Here is a 20,033-nt window from a genome sequence, read left to right as displayed (position 1 = left end):
CTCTGAGCTCCTTGGAGCAGGAATGTCCACCCTGAGCATCCACGAACACGCCTGCCCCAGCAGGCACCCGGCAGCCCTGGGTGTCCCCCAGCCGTGTCCCCTTGGTGTACAGCAGTTTTCCAGCCTGGGACCTGGCTGAGGCTCCATGCAAAACCCAGTGGCCCCGTGGCCCGCTCAGCTGCACGGCACTGCTGCGGCTCCCCCCCTTTCTCTTTATTAAGTGCTATCAGGATTTAAATTAAAGCTTATCACCAGCTGGGAGCGAATGAACCCTGCATCATGTTTTACAGTGCCATCTGCCAGGCAGGAGCAGAGACCCCAGCACAGGGCTGGCTGCCTTCAGCAGGGATGGGGGGGCAGCTGGAAGTCACTCTGTGCCGGCGGGGGACCTGGGTGGGACAGCCCTGGGGACAGGCTGGCCGGTGACACACTGAGCCCCCATGCTCTGCACCCCCGTTGATATTCAGCCGTATCGCTGGAAAGCACCATCCCAAACGCGCGCTCCTGGAACAGGGGCCGTGGCAAGGGAAGGGCTTATTTAAATTATTAATTAGCTTTGTTTTTAAACACGGGCTCCGAGCAGCCTCCGCAGCAGAAGGAATTGTTATTAAACGCCAGCCCTCTGGCAGGCAGGCCATGTGTGCGCAGCAGAGCCCGCAGCGCTTGGCTGCCAGATAAAGACGTTATTGTTGTCATCGTGCCTCCATCCCAGCCCTCCGCCTCCCGCGCTCCCACCCACCCTCGGCCAGCGGCTCCCAGGAACAAAACCCCCGCGCTCGTCCGAGCCTTGCTCGTGGTGGTGTTGAGAGGAGGAGGAGGAGAAGGAGGAGGAGGAGGGAGACAGCCAGAGAGAAACTTGTCTTGGGGATTAATAAGAGGCAGGAGGAGGGAGAGGTGCACACAGGTAAGCTGTGGGCAGGTGCTTTCCCCCAGGCTCTTCTCGCCTTGCCTGACCCTCCGACCCAGGATGCTGCACTGGTCCACGATGCTCCTGCCCTCTCCAGCCTCCCTTACATGCAAAGCAGCATCTGCTCTTCCTTTTTTCCCCCTCTCCTCTTGTTGGTTTTTCTGTTCTTCAGCTGCTGGAGTCTTTGTTCCTTTCTTTTTCTCTTTTTGCAAGAGTTTTTCTCAGCATGGGGCAGGCTGGGGTGGAGGGGAGGTACTTGGGGCTGCAAAGTCCGAGGAAAAGCCCGTGTGTGATCGCGTTGCAGCTGCTGCCAGTCGCTTTCTCTGGGGGTGAGCGAGGACCCCCTTGTGTGTCCCGTCCCCCCCCCCCCGCACCGACCTGTGCTCTCACACGCTCACAACCCCACGCACGCTCGGCTTTGGCTCTGCAGCCAGGGAGGCAGAGCTGGGGGTAGCAGGGGGGCTGCACAGCCCGAGCCGTGCCCAGGGCAGTGCCCTGCCTTGGAATGGCAGCAGGGGAAGCGTGGAAGGAGGGGGAGAGGCTGAGAGGGGAGCAGACACCTCCGGAGCCAGGATGGCTACCAGGGAGCCCCAGGTAGCATCGGGCCACCCTGCGCTGAGCACAGGCTCCTGGTTTCCAGCTGGATCTGCAGAAGGGCTGGGGCTGCGGGGTGCTGCTCCCGTGGGAGGGGGGCTGCGTGCAGCCCCTTGCCCCGTGCCGGAGCGGGGAGCAGGGAGTTTCCGTACCCTGCGGAGGGGATGCCCAGCATCGCGCTGCTTTGAGAGCGAGGTGGGAGAGAGCAGCTGAACAGCACCGCAGCGGCAATTTTCAGCAAGCTGGTTTTGTGCCCAAAATTGAGGTGGTAAAGCCCAGCTTTCCTGCCTGGCAGGCAGAGCCATGTCTGGATCATGTAGCCCATTCCCAGGGCACATAACACCACTTTTGCTGCCTCGGTCACCAAGATTTGAGCCAGCTGTACTCCAGGCAGGCGGAGAGGTGCAGCCCCCTCCCTGCACCCCACCATGGGGTGAACTGCCGTGTGGGTCCCGTTTGGAGCCAGCTCTTTGTCTCTGCTCCGGCAGAGGCAGGAGATGATGGGAAGAAGCAACAGGGCAGCGACGTTCGCTGAAGTCCTGGGGAAAGGGTTTTGTTGCATGGAAAAGGCTCATCCCAAACCTGCCCTTCCCTGTCTGTTTGAGAGTTTTAGGAGAATCATCTATAGGGCAGAAAGTGGAAATTCATCCCCTTGGCAGCTGAACGCAAAGCGTGTCGCACGTGAGGGCTTGGAAACTTTCCTGGGAGCCTGCGATCGCGGGCCTCCCTTATGTGGTGCTCAGCCGACGGCATCCCATGAGCTGCTGGAGCTGCCTCCCGGGACAGGCAGCGCGGAGCAGAAATGCAGGGTGCTGGGTGTCCCTGCTGCCCCGGGGAACGGTGGGGCGAGGGACTGAGTGTTTTTACCTGGGAAGAGATAAAAGTGCAGCTGTGGGAGGTTTCCTCTGCCCTCGGGAAGAGGCTGGAAGGGAGGGATGAGGCAGGAGCAGCTGATAAAGGCATTAAAGCAGTTTCCCACCCTTAGAGAAAGCAGAGCCGGGGGGACCAAGGCGGGGTATCTGCTTGGAGGGGAGCAGGGTGTGTGTGGGGGGCAGGCTCAGGGGCCGGGCTGCGGTCGCTTTGCCAACATTTTCTCCCACAATTTGCTTTTGTCTGTGTCCAGCCAGTTCCACCTTGTGTGGCAGAGAGATCTGCGGGCGGGCTGAGCCGGGAGCAGCCCTGGGAAGGGTCGGGACATGCAGCGAGGGAGGAGGAGGAGGAGGAGGGAGGAATTGCTGACAGGGAGAAGGCAGCAGAAAGGTGTTTTCTGCCAGGGCTGCCTTCCCACAGACCCTGCTGCGGGAGGAGGTTGCTGGAGGGAGCAGTGAATGCGACGAGCCTTTCGCAATGAGTCTGGTGACTGTGGTACAGTGAGGAAATGCTCCTGGCACGCAGAGGGATGCAGGAGCCATGCATTGCCGTCCCCGTGTCTTGTAGTCCTAGGGCTGAGCCCAAACGTGTTGCTCGAGAGCCGGGGAGCGTGTCCGAGCTGCTCTCTGGCAGGGTCTACTGGGACACCCATCCCCTGCACGGCCACAGCACTATCCCCACAAGAAGCAGCGCAGCGGGGGCCGAGCCCCTGCGGCTGCCTCGGCTGCGTGCCGGCTTCGGCCCCAGCCAAGCTGGCTGCCCGCGGCTCCGCTTCCCGCTGGGAAATTGCTGGGAAAGGGTCGAGAAGAGCAGGTTGTTGCATCAGGGCTCTGCTCCTCCGGGGACCCTGGGGACGCCTGGGTGACAGCATGTCTGCCCTCCCCTCGGAGGCCAGGCTTGCGCTGGATTTAGCCCTTTTCCACCATTCCCAGCTCTCCAGCGCCGCTGGATAAAGAGCTCCTTGTTTCAGTTTACAGCTGATCAGACCCAGACTCTTGCAGAGACACGAATGGGCTGGCGTGGTGGTTGGACATGAGGGAAGCCGACGAGGGAGCTTTGCTGGCTCCTTTTGGTTATTTTTAGCTTGCCCTCCTTGTGGGATGATGGGAATTGGGGGTCCCAGTGGAAAAGCTGTGAAGGGAACTAGCAGGGTTATGGGCAACGGGCTGGAAAGGATCCCTGGTCCAGCCATCTAGTCTTTCCCCTCTCCTCCCAAAGTTAAAAGCTCCCTTTATCCCTCCCAGCCCCTCCACAGGAGCAGGGGTCCCCGATGCATCGGTGATAACTATCCAGAGCCAGCTGCTGCTATCTGCATGTCCAAGTGCTGCAAGAGGAGGCGGGGAGGGCAGGAGGCACCCAAGGGAGAGCATCGGGACTTCTGCCCGCGACAAATCCCCCCGTGACCTTTACATAGCTCACTCTTGCCCCGGAGGTTGTGATTTTTCCCTGCCCTTGGCACCAGTCACGGGGCTGGCAAGTGAGCACTGCTTGGGAGCTGTGGGTTAGCGAGAGGCAGCGAAGATAAACTATTTGGAAAGCAAACGCCAGTGGCATTTGGGGCTGGAATTTCCAGCTGTTGTGCCGAATTTTTGTCAATTGTAATGGGATGACTGAGGGAGCAGCTGCCTCTTTGTGGGAAAAACCCTGGGCTGGCATCTGTTGGGTGCCTTGGTCTTGCACCCAGGCCCAGCTGCTCAGCCTAGCCTGCAGCTCAGGAGGTGTCAGAACTGGTTTTGTCCATCAGTCGAGCCTTCTCTCCACACCAGGTGGTTGGTTTCCTGAATGCATTCATTGCTTCTTCATTTAACTTTATTCCAGTTGCATGGATTCCTTGTGGGTACCTGGGACCCGAGCTGTCCTGTCTGTCGGGGAGTAGTGAGAAAGGTTGAGTGGAGGCATTTGCAGAGCAGGCTCTGTGCCGTGGCTCTGGCTGTGGATTTGGCAGCTGGTGCTTGTGCAGAATCAGGGTGTGGGATTTTGAAATCTGGCTTCTTGCATTCATGCCAGTAAATTAACTGCATGAAACTGGATGGAGAACAGGCTGCCGACTGTGTCGGGTCCAGGGAGAGCTGGCTTTGAACCTTCCAGCGTGTTGGAGGCAGTTGTAAAGCTTGTGGTGGCCTCAGGCTTGTTGCAAAAAGCCCGGCTGTGGCCCCGTTGAGGACGTTATTCTGGATGTAGGGCTGTTGTGGGGACAGATGGCTGTGAGCTGGTTTCCTGCAGATTGCTTGGAAGTGGGTCCTGCTTTCCCCAAGCAGGCTGGGGAGCGGTGGGCAGAGCCTCTGCGCGGAGCTGCAGCTTTGCAGGGAGAGGCTGGTGGGGACCGGCAGCGGAGAAGGGTTGTGGCAGTGCTGGCTCTGCCTGGCTGCGATGGGCAGAGGGGCTGTGGCAGTCCCCATGGGGATGTGGCAGCGGGTTGCAGGCGGTACAGCGAATAAAAGAGGCTGCATCTGCCTCCTGACACTTTCCTTCTGTGCTGACAAATGCCACATGATGCTGCCGCTCTCCAGCCTGAATTTCTGGCTCGCTGACTATTTCTGCTATATGCCGAGTCCCTAAACATCTGCAGCGTTAAAGCCTCATGTGGAGGGCATGGCGCAGGCTGCGCGGGGCCAGGTTTTTCCTGGAAGGGCTGAGAGCTCAGCCAGCTCCCGAGACCGAGGTGACAGATCTGCCCTGTCCCCCACCCTCCCTGTGACACTTCTTGGGGTGGCTGCCCGGTGGCCCGAGCTGAGCATCGCATCGCTCTGAGACACGAGGGAGCCGAACGCCTGGATTGCAGCGTGCACTGGCTGGAAAATCGTGTCCCAGCTGCCTCCTCCCCTCTGCAACGGGCCAAACGCAGACCTCAGCCCCCGCCGCTCCCCTGAGCGTTGTGAGTGTTAAAATCCAGGTCTGAGTTTTGGAGCTGAGGCAAAATCCCATGGAAAGGTCTGGGACAAGGTGGGGGGAGAGCCACGTGCAGGGAGGGACGTGGTTGGGAAAGGAGCAGGATGCTCCGGAGCCAGAGAGGACTGCACGTAGAGGAGCTCCCCGTCACGAATTTGCCCATTCTCTGCAGCCCGCCGTTGAATCTGAACTCCTGCAACACAGAAGCACGCACGTACATCCCCAAAGGAGACTTACTGCAGCACTGCTGAGCTGAATATCTGGCAGCGTTCGGGCCCCGTTGCTCGTCCCCTGTTCCTCCCTTCCCCCAGCAAGATGCCAGAGCTCTGATTGAAAACAGCAGGCATGTGAGGCTTGTAGGGTTAAACAGAGCCAGATGGGAGCAGAGCGAGACAAAAAGGAAAGTAACAGGCTGGGCCTGGAGAGGGGGGTGAGAACAGGATCTTTTCTTGGAGAAAGTCAATTACTTGGAGCCCCAGGAATGCGTGGGATCACTTCAAAGGGAGCCAGGCGCAGCCCTGGGAGCAGTGGCCCATAGAGGGGCCCTAAGGGCATCCCTGGGTGGGATGTGGACCCCGGTGGGAAGCTGTAAGCAAAAGGGGGTCGGTGTGGCAGGGGACTACCCCAGCAGCGTTGGTCTGTGCTGCTTGCCGGTCGGATGAGGGCTGGGGACATTTCCCTGCTGCTGCCCGAAGGCAAATGCGATGTGCCCGGCTCAGCCCTGCCCGTTTGCAGCTCCCCCCGGGCACGCTGAGCTGAGCGGGGCTGGCTGCACCCACGTTGCCGATGACCCCCCGGCACGACAGCAGCACTGCGCGCCGGCAAGCTGCAAGCTCAACTCTGTCGTGTTGCATGGGAGGGAGCGATGAGCCAGGAGAGCCTGATTTCTCTCCAGCATCAGCGTCACCAGCTCCAGCATCACCAAAGGCTTCCACCCCATGCTCCCATCCCAGCAGCACTGGCTCCCACGGCAGACGTTCCTTTCCCCAGGAGATCCATCTTCCTCTGACTCTCCTCATCTTCCTCCCTGTCTCATCTCACTTGGTTCTCTTTCCCACCCTGCCTCTGCCGAGCTCCTCCATCTGCCTCGCTGTGCATCCAGCTCAGCTCTGTTCCTGGGGTGACAAATGCCGCCGGGAAAAGCCTGGCAAACACCCCGAGGTATCTGCTGCCTGCCCAGGAAGCCCACAGCCTGGCCTGCTCCAGCTGGCCCCGGGGAGTGTCGGAGCATCCAAAGCACCTTCTGCATGGGGCTTTCTGGGGAGCTCGTCTGCAAGAAGCTGGATCCCTCCATCCTCCGAGGCATCAGCTGGAGAGCTACCAGCAACAGCCTTGCAGGGACGATTGCTGCTGTGCCAGGCAGCAGCAGGGAGGGCAGAGATGGGACAGGCAGCCCTCATGGGCTTGATAACGACCCAGAGAAGAGGGAGAGGTGGTTTGTATAAGGTGTTGGGCTGGTGTCCAGGAGAGGCCCTCTGGCTAGGGGCAAGCAGAGAGCTCGCCTGATCCCTCCAGATCTCCCACTTCTGTTGGGACTCTCCCCAAATAACGATCCCAGCCCAGCACCCTGCGGTGGGACTGGAGGTGATGGATCGGTTATTTGGGCAGCGCAGGGAGCTCTACAGCCAAACAACTTTGGTATCGCCCATGTGTAATCTTGCAAATGTCCTTTTTATCACACAGCCTTGGAAATGGGCTGTCCTGCATTAAATCTTTGTCCCTGAAGCACAGAACCATCCATCTTTGCTGCCCCACTAACTGCCGCTGGCCTCCCGATGCTGTTGCTCAGCCAATTTGCTACTGAATCATTGATTTTTTGGCTCGAGTGCAAAATTAAGCCTGATCCATCAAGGTCTCTGAAGGGGCAATCCATCCTTTGGGGAGAGGGCCTAGTGGTGTTGAGACTCCCGGGGGGGTCCAGGCTCTACGAGGCAGTGCTGGGGGTGATGTGTGAAAAAAACCCAAACCAAATTAAAAAAAGCAGCCCCCCCAATGGCATAAAGCTGAGCCGGAGAGAGGGGATCTCAGTGACTCATGCTCTAGAGAGGGGTTGGATTTAAAGATAACTTCCAAAGGGAAGGAGAGAAAATAGCAGGTTACTGGCAGGGATGTGGGGTAAATTCCTGCCTGTCAGAGACTGCAGTGATGGGGGAGATGGGAGATGATGCGGTACCTAAATCGGGTGCTTCCGAACCCACCTCTTCTTGTTGCCTCCCTCAGGGAAACATCTGGACCATGAAGGTGGCCTTCAGATTGCTTCTCCCACTTGTTCTTGTGTTGATCTCGGAGGTGAGCGGGCAGCGGAGGAAGCCTCCCCGGAAACCCACCCGCCCGCCTCCTGAGTTTGTTGAGCCCGTCGAGCCCACAGAGCTGCCCCCACCCCTGCCGCCAGGTCCCCCCTCCGTCTTCCCTGACTGCCCCCGAGAATGCTACTGCCCCCCAGACTTCCCCTCCGCCCTCTACTGTGACAGCCGCAACCTGCGGAAGGTCCCCATCATCCCGCCCCGTATCCACTACCTCTACCTCCAGAACAACTTCATCGATGACCTTCCCGAGGAGTCCTTCAGGAATGCCACGGGGCTGAAATGGGTCAACCTAGACAACAATCGTATCCGGAAGGTGGACAGGCGGGTCCTGGAGAAGCTGGAAAACCTCATCTTCCTCTACATGGAGAAGAACCAGCTCAAGGAGGTGCCTGCCTTCCTGCCGCCCAACCTGGAGCAGCTGCGTCTGAGCAGGAACCAGATCTCCAAGATCCCTGCTGGGGTCTTCAACAAGCTGGAGAATCTGGTGCTCTTGGATCTGCACCACAACAAGCTAAGCGATGGGGTCTTCAACAAAAACACCTTCAAGGGACTCAAGAACCTCATGCAACTCAACCTTGCCCACAACATCCTGAGGAAAATGCCCCCCGGGGTGCCCAATGCCATCCACCAGCTCTTCCTGGACAGGAACAACATTGAGGACATCCCCAGTGACTACTTCAAGGAGTTCCCCAACCTGGCATTCATCCGGCTCAACTACAATCAGATCTCTGACAAGGGGCTCCCCAAGAACTCCTTCAACCTCACCAACTTGCTGGTGTTGCACCTGGCCCACAACAAGCTCACCAATGTCCCTTTCATCAGCCCCAAGCTGGAGCACCTCTACCTGAACAACAACTCCATTGAAAGTGAGTTGCACTGGCCGGTCGGGAGGTTGTGGTGAGGTCTGTGGGGGAGCAGATGGGCTTGAGGATGGCAAGTGTTTTGTTGAAAAAGGTCATTTTTCACCCAGTGGGATGTGAAGCCTTCAAAGGGGGATGCAGTGGTGAGATGAGCTGGGGGCTCTTTGTAGGTGAACAAGGCCCTAAGTGGGATGGATTTGCATGTGGGGAAGGACGGCGTGAGGATTTGGGTGGTAGCTGAGGAGCAGAGCTAAATTCCCCCTGGTGCTGCAGGGCTTTTCTTGTTCATTGTCATGGTCAGCTCTTCTTTGGGGCCACCTGCCATCTAAATAGTTACTTCCCCAGCAGGGCTCAGAAATAGGGATATTTAAAAAGGAGAGTCTGTGCACATATTTTAAGAACAGATGCCAAATACGCAGTCAAGATGGTTAGAAATAACCCAGCTTAGCTCTCGAGCTGAGCCTCGCAGAGGAAGGAACAGGGAGAACAAGGCTGTGATGGAGGTTGCCTTGGCAAACCAACCGGGGCAGTTTCACACTGTTCCAGGCAAAGCACTGCAATTTCATGGGAGAGGTGCTGGCCTGTGAAATGTGTAAACATAGCTAGCACATTCGAGAAGAAGACAGAGACCCATTCCTGGTCACCCCAGATGTTTCTGCTATTAGAGGTCCGGCAACCTGCTGTCCTTGCTATCCGCGGGGAAGCAAGAATGCGGCACTCTTGCCAGAAACCCTCCATGTGCACCGGGAAAAGTGTGCTGAGCTCTCCTATTTCTGGCTGTGGTGGGGTGTATGGGGGCCGCCGGACCCACCCAGGGCATTGCTCTCCTGTGAAGCAGCCGCTGGGCAGGACGCTGGTCCCCACAAGTGGTGTGACACAAGCGCTTCCACGCTGCGGTGTTTATTGTGCAATGATGGTGCGTGGTTTTAAGAGTGGTCCACTGCCAAAGAGGGGTTGTAAAATCACAGAGCAGCTTTAGCGGGCCGGTTCCTGCCCAAACAGGGCACTGAACGTGAGCCAGGAAGGGACGAGCGAGAAAGCTGCTCTTTGCAGGCAAGCACTAATGGCGTTATGGGATGCGATGCCAGGGAGAGGAACAAAACCTTCACAAAGCCGCATCCCTTCTCTCAGGGGGTCACCAGAGTCACCGGAAACAATGACGCAGTGATGAATGTCTGGTTCAAATGCTGGTTAATCTGCATTTTATTTAAACACCACCAAGCTGGAGCCAAGGGGGACCCTGGGGCAAAGGTGGTGACTGCTGCTGGCTTCACAGCCCCAGTGTCCAGGTCCTGCTAGGGCTCTCCATGGAGAGATGCCTGCATGGCCGCACACATCGTGTCCCAGCTCTTTTTTTGCCCATTTTACCCAGCTTTTATAAGGTTTCAGTCCCTGGAGTTGGGTAGCGACATAAGAATCCTGGGGTTTATTTTCCGTAATGCAGGCCCTGGGATGGGGAGAAGCACGTGGAAATCCAGAAGCGAGCAACGAGACGGTTATTGACGTTATCTTCAGCGTAACGGTGCTGGAGCATGTTTCCTTGATGTTTTTTTGAAGGCTTAGGGCTGGCTCGGCAGGTTTCATGTTTAAAATAATCTCTTTTCTCTCTCAAATGACATTGCATCCCTCACCGTGCTTTGGCTGAACGTGACCTACTTCATTTCTGAACAAAAGCAAGATTTTCCTCTCGCTGGGGCTGTGCCGTCTTCTGGGAGAGGCTGGGGATTCTCCCCCTTGGTAGCAAAGCAACCCCATTTTGGGGTTCGACAGGCAGGCAGGCAGGGAGGGGGGTCTCTAGCATCCCTCTCTGTCTTCCCTTTCCTCTAACCTGCATCCCGCTTTTCCTCTCCTCCCTGCAGAAATCAACGGGACGCAGATCTGCCCCACCTCGCTGATGTCCATCCAGGACTTCTCCCCCTCCGACCTGGAGAGCGTGCCCCGGCTCCGGTACCTGCGGCTGGATGGGAACCTCCTGAAGCCCCCCATCCCCTTGGACCTGATGATGTGTTTCCGCCTCCTCCAGTCTGTGGTTTTCTAGCCCTGCCCAGCACCGCGCCTCTCCCAGGACTTGGCTTTGCACAGAGACTCGACCCCCATCGGTGTTTGACATGTGGGACCCTCTTTGCCTCCCTCTCCCCCTGCTCGCACCCCACCTCCATCCCTCTTGCCTTTCCCCCTGTCCTCCCCTGCAGCGGTCGTGGACACGCGTGGCATGTGCATCCTTGGGTACCACTGTCTGCAGGACAGCACCACGTCACAGCAGCCATCCCAGGTCACGGCATCAGCCTGGGGTGGCTGCCACGCTCACCCCAGCTCCCTGCCTGTGGGCCCTGCCTTCTCTGCCCTCACCCCCGGCCGGCCCTGGAGCTGGCTCTGTCTCTCCCCTTCCACCCTGCAGAGTTTCAGGAGGTTGGATTCTGTTCTAGCCAAAAGCATCTCCGGATGGAGCTGGCGAGGGAGCCCAGGGGCCACCTCGCTGCAGGACTCGGGTCATGTCATTGTCTGGGTGGCTGCACCCGGAAAGCCCACGATGTCCCTGGGGAAAAATCCCCGGTGACGGAGGTGGAGCAGGGATGCCCTGGGCCGGTGTGCTGAGGGTGCTGATGGCCACCCTGCAGCCTTGGGGCACAGGGTGATGCCAGCCTGGCGTATGGGCTGCGGGTGGCTGGGGGAGCAGGATCCGTGCAGGCGGAGGGTGCTGGGGCTGGCGCCGGCCGGCAGGACCGGCAACGACACCTCGTGGCCAGAGCCACGTCCCAGGGCCGTGGGCGAGGGACACGCTCCTCTCGCCTGGGCCCTCCTGGGGGGCTTCAGCCTTGGCTCCGCATTGCTCTCCAGGCCAAGGGGCTCGTTCCCTCCTGGTGGTGTAAATTTGGCAGGATGGAGTAGGGAGGGTGTCCGGCCCCTGCGGCCGGAGCTGGGCTCTCCTGCTCCCTGCGTGGGTTGCACCTTCCCCGCAGCAATACACCACGCACCCTCCTTTGCAACACCAGCCCCCTCCCGCAGCCCCCGTCCCCGGCTTTCATCCCTCCCAGGCTCCCCCCGGCAGCACCGGCCCATGGTGCCGCAGCCCCCTCCCAGCACCCTGCATCCTCCCCCTGCCCCGTGCTGCAGAGACGCAGGGCTCAGCGCGTCGGCCGCACTCTGCTGCTGCCAGCCAAACCCTGCCCTCCCCGACACGGGCAGGACCCAAATCCCTACATTTGGGACCCCGATCCCTACAGCCTGCCCTGGGCACGGGACCCCCCGGGCAGAGCAGAGCCAGCTGCTTTGCAGCAATGCCGGCAGGACACTTGCGCTTGTTTTTAGGTACCTGGGGCCAGATGCTGACATGGGTGTAAACCCGGGCTCTGCTGGGGCTGGGCTGACTCGTGAGGTCTCCGCTCTGCTCTCACGGTCCCTCTGCCCTCCTGCTTTGACTCCCACCTCCTGGAAGTTTTACTCTCAGTTGCTTTCTTGAACCAAACACACATGACTGGTTTTGCCTTTTTTTTAGAGAAAAGGAAGGAAAAACAAAAGGGAAGAATTACTCTTTTGGATAAAGCTATTTTTTATTCCCCCTTCTCCCTGTTTTCACATGTATCGCTTCCCTCTTTGATAGCTGTACCTGCATATATAGGGTGTCCGGGTTTAGGGGGTGTTATTCTCTTTTTTTTTCTTCCTGAATCTTAGGATTTAGATTTAAGGCTGAGCATGAGAGGGGAAAAAAATCCAAATGAAATAAGCAATAAACCAAAGAAACCAGCCATTACCTCCTGTGTGTTCAGCCACCAAAACTGACCCTTCTCCGAGATGGGCGTGGATGGGCACCGTGTCCCGCTCCCCGGGAATGGGGCAGGGATGCTCCCCGCAGCCTGGGGACACCCAGCGACCCGGGTGCTCCCCCCTTCCCAGCGCGGGAGGGTTCATTAAACCCCCGTGCTAATTCAGGCTTGTTTTTTCATGATAAAAGTTTCTTCTCCAAATCTTCCTCCGGTGGGTTTATTGGGTTCGACAGGTTTCAACCTTAAACCCGGAGACCCTATGTATATATTTATATATAATGTGTATATATACTGGTAGACTGTACAGATATATCTAGAGACATATGTAGTTCTCAACTGATTCAACTTAATGGTATTTTCACTCCTACTCTCCGCAGCAGTGAAAATAAAATCATTCACAAGGGACCCAGAGCCGTGGTTGGACCTGCCTCTCTCTGATCCATCCTCATCTTCCTCGCTGCGCGGGAGCTGCCGCTTCATTCAGGACCAGAATTTCCTCCTCTGGGGCCAACTTTCCCAACAGTGGGAGCTCGGGAGACCCCGGGGGGTCCCCGCAGCGGGAGGCTGACGGGCTTGGGGGTTGTTTGCGTTGTGCCCTCGTGTGAACCGATGCTGGGTTGGACTCACAAGCAGCATCAAAGCAGCGGGCACGCCTGCAAAGCCCCCCTGCAGAGCAGCGGTGGGCAGGCTTGTGGAGCCATGTGCCTGTCCTAATGAGCACCTCTACTAATTAAGAGAGCCTGACCTCGGCTGCAGCTCCTAGGGCCGTGGCTGCAGCTGATGGGCGTTATTGTCCCTGCAAGCTGGCTGGGAGAAGCCGATCGCTGCATGCGCTGCGTGAACTCCAGCTGAGCTGCCCCCACGTCACCTTCATGCTCCCAGGGAAGCTGGACGCATGTCCCCAGGGTGAGTTTGCCCTGGGGGGACAGCATGGAGGGGCTCCAGGGCCTGCGTGGGGGCTGCTGGGGGGGAGGTGTCTCTCCCACCCACAGCAATGAGCCTGGATCCATCCCCAGGGCTGCGGTCGTGTGGGGTGCACGCGTGTTTTCACACGAGCAGAACGGGTGTAGGCAGTGACTTATCCTTCTGCCCATCGCTGCAGCTTCAAAAATCTCCTCTTGCTGCTGCTCTCCCCACGTGAATCATGAGCGGAGAGGGAGGATGGCTGTGGGCGCGGGTGCGAACGCATGGGCTGCGGCGTGGGGCTGCTCACGGGAGCGTGCACGCTGGCAGGAGGGGGATGTGTGTGCGCGTGCGGAGCAGGCACAGGCAGCGAGCTCCCCTTATGTTTTTATGCTGGAGAATAAAATCTCCGTATTTTGTGATCGGGGCGTGAGTCATGCGCTCCCAGGTGTGCATTCACCCACTGCCTCCCCGGGCAAGTCAGCCCTGTCTCCTGGGGGAGCCAAGCACTGCAAAAGCAGGGGGGCTCGTTTCTTCTCTCTGCAAACAGCTGCCGTGCTGCCCTGGGAGTGGGACCTGGGCCGGCGGCGTGGGAAGCTCTGCCCTCGCCGTGCACGTTGTGGGGTCAGGGGGGAGGCTGGAAACCCCTCGTTAGTGGGGGCTGAGTGGGGCTGTTGGGGTGGGTGTGAAAGGGCACGATACGTGCTCATCTTCCAAGTGCTGGGGAGGGAGCTGTGGGCCCACTGGGGAGCAGCTGGATACGGCAAGAGGCAGTTTGGAGCAGGATGAGTTAGTGCTCAAATCAAGCCCCCTTGCTGCTGGTGACCCCCCCCACCCACTTGTGGGTGCCTGAGTAGGGACCTCTCTTGCTGTGAGGGTTTGCATCAACCCTTCGGGCAATGCCATCCACGCGGGCGTTTGCTGCGGCTGCTGAGGTGCCGCTGCCTCTGAGGACAAGGGAAGAAGTGGGTGCGAGGATGGACACCGGCTCCTTCCCGCTGCCCCGGGGACCCCCGCCGCCCCGGGGACCCCCGCCAGCCCCAGCGCAGGCTTTTGCTTTGCAGCAGTTTCCACCGTGCCAGGCTGCTGGGCAGGAGCTGCCCCCAGAGCTGGAGCAGAAGGTGCCATCTGAACGCTGGGTCCCCTCCAGCCGCGCTGGACCAAAGCCCCTCTCCCTGGGGAGGCGGGGGGACGACTCAGCCACTGACCCTGGAAAAGCGCCTGCAGCCCCTCCAAGGAGCCAGGCACCGGGTCAGCTGTAATTCCCCCCCTGCTCCCGGCTGCCACATCGCCTCCATCACGGTGGCTGCCAAGCTGCCTAATGAGGGGCTTAACGAAGATTAGCGGTGGCCCTTTGCTCTGCTCCGGGCAGAGCAGGACTGGGGCTGCCCTAGCAGGGGGGACGCTGGGGGCGAGGGGGCTGCGGGGGCATGGACGAGGCCCGTGCCCGCTGGTGGGGGGCTGCCAGGGTGTCCCTGCCTGCCCAGCAAGCGCCAGCAGATGGGTGCAACGTCTCGGGTGGGTGAGCGCGTGGGCTGCGATCTGCCTGCGAGAGAGAACATTTTTATGGCGGTGGGTGGCTGTGTGTGCACAAGGCTGCCCAGCGCTGCGAGGAGCCCGTGGGGCTGTCGTGCACACCCTGCCCATGCTGGGGTGTCCCAACCCCACAGGACACGTCCCTGGCAATGACGTCTCCCCCCCAGAGGACGAAGCAGGGCTGTGGACCCCCAAACTGAGCCCTACGTGGGGGGTATCGAGCAGCCCCCCACCCCAGGGCACACGGGTGCACACAGGGGGAGATGGGGGACGTCTCCCATCCTACCCCGGTGCGGGGAGCAGCGCTGCTCCCCTCCATCCACATCAGCTCCCCCTCCCCAAACCACCCCCATGTTTCCAAAGCAACAGTGCGCAGAGGGGCGAGCGGCGCTGAGCCCCGTGGGAGGCGAGGGGGGCGGACGAGCCGAATATCACCAGCCATCTGGCTGCTGGGGTGGGCCTGTGCCGACCCCCAAACCCTGGGGACCAGCGGGTCCCCCCGCACCCTCCCTAGGGCTGGGATGCTCATGGGGTCCCGGGGTCCCACCCCGTTGAAACCCAGATCAGCAAGGGGGGCTGTGCCTGGTGCTTTGCCATTCCTGCATCCCTGGGGACAGCCACAGCTGGAAATCGCTCTGTGGCTTGGAAGGACGTGGGCTTGTTGGGGCAGGGATGGGGCTGGCTCTGTCCCCTCTGCCCAGGGCTGTGTGTCCCCATCATCCACGGGGACACCAGGGCAGGGAGCACAGCGTGTTCCCCATCCCGTCCCGTTCCCCACAGCCCCAGACACAAGCCTGGGCTGTTGGAGGACAGACACCACTGGGGCTGGCTCACCCCTGGGGACAATATAATGTCCCAGTGGGGGGCTGCCAGCTTGATTGGCCACATCCTGCCTCTCCCCTCCAGCAGCCGTGCCAGGCCCCTCTGTGCAGCCCCCCCCTCCTCTCCCTGCATTAAAAGCCGGGCAGCCCTTCCCTGGCCAGTGCACCAGCCCACGGGAGCAGAACAGGGCTCTCGCACGCCGAGGAGGAGGGGAAGGGGGGTACGTCCATGCCATCTTCTTTCTGCTCCTCCAGCGCTGAGCTGGGCTGGGTGAGCTGCAGGGCTGGGAGGGCTGGGGGCCGGCAACGTGTGCGGGGGGCTCGCTCTACTTATAAAGGTTTGATCTGTGGGAAACGGGCAGAAATTAAGGAGCAGCATCCTCAGTCTGAGGTGCAAAAACTCTGAGCTGGGTCACTGCTTTTGCATTTGGTTTGGAAGAGGAGTGTGGGAGGCTGCTGGGTGCCGGGCCCGTCCGCCTGCTCTGCTGTGGGTGCACATGTGGGTGCGCAGCCCACTGGGTGGGCGACGCTGCAGCACAGGGTGCACGGGTGGGTGCTGGGGACCCACGCGCAGGGGCCAGCTTCAGGTGGAAGCGAGCTTCCTTTAGGAATGAACCCTGGTGGGTTTGGGTGGGGGGCTGCCAGGAGCACCCTGCCCGGGCTGCAGAGCCGGGGGTGTCCCCGTGCAGGCAGCCCCTGTGCTCAGGGTCGAGTCACAGGTACCCTGCGGCCTCCGGTCCCCCCTGCCGCTGGCTCACCCAGGACGCTGGAGGCTGAGAGCATCTCAGGGCTTTGGACCTGGGTGTAAGAGCAAGGGGGAGCAAAGGGAAGAGCAGCAGAGTGCCAGGGCTCCTGGCGTTGTTTCTGCTTGGCTGCTGGGTTTATCGGCCAGCGACCAGCTTCACCCACCGCCTTGAGGGGCTGGAGCAGGACCCCAACCCCCTCGTCACCTCCCGACCCCCTCACCACCTCCTCGGGGCTGGGAAAGCCGGGAAGCGAGGGCAGCCCGGCACGGCCCCGGGGCCTCTCCTGCCCAGCTGCCCAGCCGAGCATGAAATGGGCTGAAAAGAAAAGGGACGTCGTAATGTTCCCGGGGCCAGGGGCGGAGGTCATTTGTCCCCCGCCGTGGCCGCAGTCCCCACCACGGCTGCAGAGCAGGGCTGGCTGCGGCCAGCATGCTGGTCCAGCCTTCCCGTCCCCTCTTTGCTTTCACTGCTTTGCAACTCTTCCAGGACACCTGGCCCCATCCTGCTCTGCATTGCTGGCCCTGTTGGAGCCCTGCGCTGCCCGGGACCACGGTCCCCAGTGCTGCCCTCGGAGCGGTGACCCCGGCTGGGTGCAGGATGCGGACCCTGGCCTGGCTGGGCATGGCCAGCCTGTGTCTGAGGGCAGCTTGGGCTGTCCCAGCCAAGGAGGAGAGGAGGAAGGCAGAGAAGCCAAAAGCTGATCTTGCACTCTATGAAAACCTGGACCTGGAGAACTATGACCTGACGCTGGACAACTACGGTGAGATCCTTGACCTGAGCAACTATGAGGAGCTCTACGATTATGGTGACCTCGCTCCGAAGGTGAGGGGGACGCAGGAGAGCACCCGGTGCGCAGGGCGGGTCTTCCTTGGGTGCATCCTGAGAAAGGGGCTTGGTCCAAGGGATGGATGGGGCACAGCTGGAGAACCAGCCTCTTGCGCAAGCCTACGAGCCCTGGTGGCTCTTCCACCACTCTTGCTGGTGGCAGGAAAGGCTTTACCCGACCCCGACCTCTGCCAGCTTCCTTGTCCCCTGCCAGCGCCTGGCCAGAGCATCCCTGCAGGAAGCCAGGACATGAAGCTTCCTGCATCCCTCTGGGCAAATGGGGAGGGGGGGTTCTGAAGCCCTGAGCTAGGAGAGCTCTCCAAGGAGGAGCTGGCTTTTCAATAAGACCTACCCAGTGCCCTTGATCCCTCGACCAGTGCCTCCTGCGCTGGAGGGGAGCGGGAGGACACGCTCGGCCACCCCAACCCTCACGCCCAGGCTGCGTTTGCAGATCGAGGTCGGCACCCTGGCTCCTCGCCCGAAGGACCCCGCGACTCTCCCAAACCTGGGCACCGCGGCTGAAACCCTGAAGCTGCAGTCTCCGACCACTGCTGGCCCCGTCCGCCCAGCACCCGTCCCCCCTCAGGGTGAGCGCGGACCCCTGGGTGCAGCACAGAGGGGTTTGGTTCCCACGGGATGCAGCCACATATCCCAGGGGTGGCAGGGCTGGTGCTCTGGAGAAAAGGGAGCAAATCCTTTTGCCGCCAGCAGACAGCAGCAGTTATTTGCTCTGCCCAGAGCAAATTGGGGGTGCGTCTTATCACACAGCGGGCAGGAGGGCTGCAGCGAGATATTTCTGGGAAACAAGAGCTCCAGCAAAGCAGCAACATTTTAATGAGCAGAGGCATTGCGACAGTCGGACAGAGTAGCAATTAGATTAGTGACAATTAAAATCCTGTAGCGAGGGATAAATATCTTTATTCATTTTCTGTCACTCTGGACTGGGACAAATTAAGTAGGAGGCAAAGGGAAATTGTTGCCTTGCTGCTTTGAAGTCCCCCGCTAATGGATGCTGAGTCTCGCGGGCGCTGGGGGAGAGGAGAGGGAGCATGTGCATGGGGGGGACACGGCTTTACCCCTCCTGCTACCCCTGCCCAGCTTGCCAGGACCCTCACGCAGCCGAGACAGATGTTTTGCTCGATGCAAAACTGTTTTCTTTTGTTCTGTTTCCTTCTGTGGAAGAACTAAAGGGGCCAAGTGAGCCCGGGGTGTAATGCTGCTGTGTTTGGCAACCTTACATTTCCCCCCCTCCCACGGGAGGTATTTGGCCCCGAGCAGCTTCATTTATTAGCAGGTCTTTTGGCTGGGAGTTTCTGGCCCTTCCCTTGACGAGGTGCCCTGGGCTGTTTTGCTGATGAAGGTGCTGGGGCTGTGACAGCTCCGGGTGCTAAAGACTTCGTGTACCCACAGCATGGGCAGGGGTGGGCACGTCCTCCCATCTCCCTGCATGCTGGTGTACTTTGGGGGGGTCAGGAGAGCCGTGCCGTGCCAAGGGTTGCCTCTGCACCCCCAGGCCTGCCCAGCTGCCTGCTCTGCCTGTGCATCGGCACCTCCGTCTACTGTGATGATGCCGACCTGGAGCACATCCCACCCCTGCCGCCGGAGACCACCTACCTCTACGCCCGCTTCAACCGCATCGGCACAATCCGGGCCAGTGATTTCACGGGGCTGAGTACGTCGAGGCAAGGGAAGGGCCAGGCTCTGCAACGGGGCATGGGTGGAATAAGCAGTTCTGCGTGGGTCCCTGTTCATCTCCTCCCTCCTCTCCCACCAGAGAAGCTGAAGCGAATAGACCTGACCAGCAATTTCATCTCCTGGGTGGACGTGGACGCCTTCCGCCTGCTCCCCAGCCTGCAGGAGCTCATCCTGCCTGAGAACAGGCTGACGGCGCTGCCCGAGCTGCCCCTCAGCATCGTCCGGCTGGATGCCCGTCTCAACAGGATACCCAGCACCGGCCTGCGGCCTGAAGCTTTCCGGGTGGGTGCTGGGGCTGCCCAGCACCCGGTGGATGAATCCAGGCTGGTTTTAGCCCAAACCTGCCATGCCAAGGGGTAACAGGGATGGTGCAGAGAGCTAGAGCGGGGCTGGGAGCAGGGAGGTTCATCTCTCCCCTCTTCCCGCAGGACCTGAAGCAGCTGCAGTTTCTCCATCTGTCCGATAACCAGCTGGACTATATCCCAGTGCCGCTGCCTGAGAGCCTGCGCTCCCTGCACCTCCAGGTGAGATGAGCCTGGACCCCGGCTTGTCTGTACCTCGGTCTAGCAGAGCCCACCACCACTTCCTCCTCCTCCTCTTCCTCCTCCTCCCCATCCCTTTGAATCTGATTTTGCCCTTTTCCTCCCTGGCCAGAACAACAACATCCAGACCATGCACGAGGACACGTTCTGCGACAGCCAAGACCACAGCCAGATCCGCAGGGCGCTGGAGGACATCCGCCTCGACGGCAACCCCATCAACCTCAGCCTCTTCCCCAATGCCTATTTCTGCCTGCCCCGCCTGCCCACAGGCCGCTTCTTCTGAGCCCCACGGCCCCAACGCTGGGAAAGAAGGGCGAGCATTCCCGGACCCACCATGCCCCCCCCTCAGACCCTGCTGCCCCATGGAAAACATGAGGTTAAGGCAGATGCATTTAACCCCGGTGCGAGATGAGTGTCTGTGTAGGGGTGAACTCAATTCTGGGACAAACGGAGCAGGGGATGGGCAGCTCTAATAAAATGAAGACTTTTAAAAATGCATTCAGTGTCTTGTTCTCAACAGCAAGAGCAGCGGAAAGCCCCAGCCCAGCAGCTGCTTTGTGAACGGTGCTGGTTTGCAAAGACGGGGACTTCCCTGTGTCCCACTTCTTCCTCAATTTCCTCCTGGGCCTTGGGAAGACCCCTCCGTGTCTGCTTCCAGGGTTTCCTGGACAGGGATCGGGAGCTACATTGCTCCAGAGAGGCGATGCTTTGGCCACATCAGGTTTGACCTGTGTGATCAGGCTGTCCCCTGAGCCGTCCCCAGGTCCATCAGGTG

At 59.9% G+C, this 20,033-nt stretch overlaps 2 protein-coding genes across 2 annotated transcripts; both read left to right on the top strand.

Annotated features, from left to right (window-relative positions):
* Positions 1-632: 632 nt before the first annotated feature.
* Positions 633-12,601, top strand: PRELP (proline and arginine rich end leucine rich repeat protein). Its single transcript, XM_072844597.1, has 3 exons — positions 633-904; positions 7,481-8,432; positions 10,286-12,601. Exons 2-3 carry the CDS (start codon positions 7,496-7,498, stop codon positions 10,462-10,464), a joined length of 1,116 nt encoding a protein of 371 aa, XP_072700698.1. The 5' UTR covers positions 633-904; positions 7,481-7,495; the 3' UTR covers positions 10,465-12,601.
* Positions 12,602-12,738: 137 nt separating this feature from the next.
* OPTC (opticin) lies at positions 12,739-19,710 on the top strand. Its single transcript, XM_072844598.1, has 7 exons — positions 12,739-13,096; positions 16,683-17,018; positions 17,473-17,608; positions 18,535-18,693; positions 18,796-18,998; positions 19,145-19,240; positions 19,371-19,710. The coding sequence occupies exons 2-7, from the start codon at positions 16,794-16,796 to the stop codon at positions 19,539-19,541; spliced, it is 990 nt and encodes a 329-aa protein (XP_072700699.1). The 5' UTR covers positions 12,739-13,096; positions 16,683-16,793; the 3' UTR covers positions 19,542-19,710.
* Positions 19,711-20,033: the final 323 nt, after the last annotated feature.

The sequence above is a fragment of the Ciconia boyciana genome, chromosome 23 (assembly GCF_034638445.1).
Source record: "Ciconia boyciana chromosome 23, ASM3463844v1, whole genome shotgun sequence".
Taxonomy (NCBI): domain Eukaryota; kingdom Metazoa; phylum Chordata; class Aves; order Ciconiiformes; family Ciconiidae; genus Ciconia; species Ciconia boyciana.
This window is presented reverse-complemented; position numbering and strand designations above follow the sequence as displayed.

Excerpts from the sequence above, each read along its gene's own strand:
- PRELP (XM_072844597.1), top strand. The coding sequence starts at position 7,496 with ATGAAGGTGGCCTTCAGATTGCTTCTCCCACTTGTTCTTGTGTTGATC. Across the intron at positions 8,433-10,285 it reads GAACAACAACTCCATTGAAA|AAATCAACGGGACGCAGATC; the intron begins GTGAGTTGCACT and ends TCCTCCCTGCAG.
- OPTC (XM_072844598.1), top strand. The coding sequence starts at position 16,794 with ATGCGGACCCTGGCCTGGCTGGGCATGGCCAGCCTGTGTCTGAGGGCA. Across the intron at positions 18,694-18,795 it reads CAGTGATTTCACGGGGCTGA|AGAAGCTGAAGCGAATAGAC; the intron begins GTACGTCGAGGC and ends CTCTCCCACCAG. Across the intron at positions 18,999-19,144 it reads TGCGGCCTGAAGCTTTCCGG|GACCTGAAGCAGCTGCAGTT; the intron begins GTGGGTGCTGGG and ends CTCTTCCCGCAG.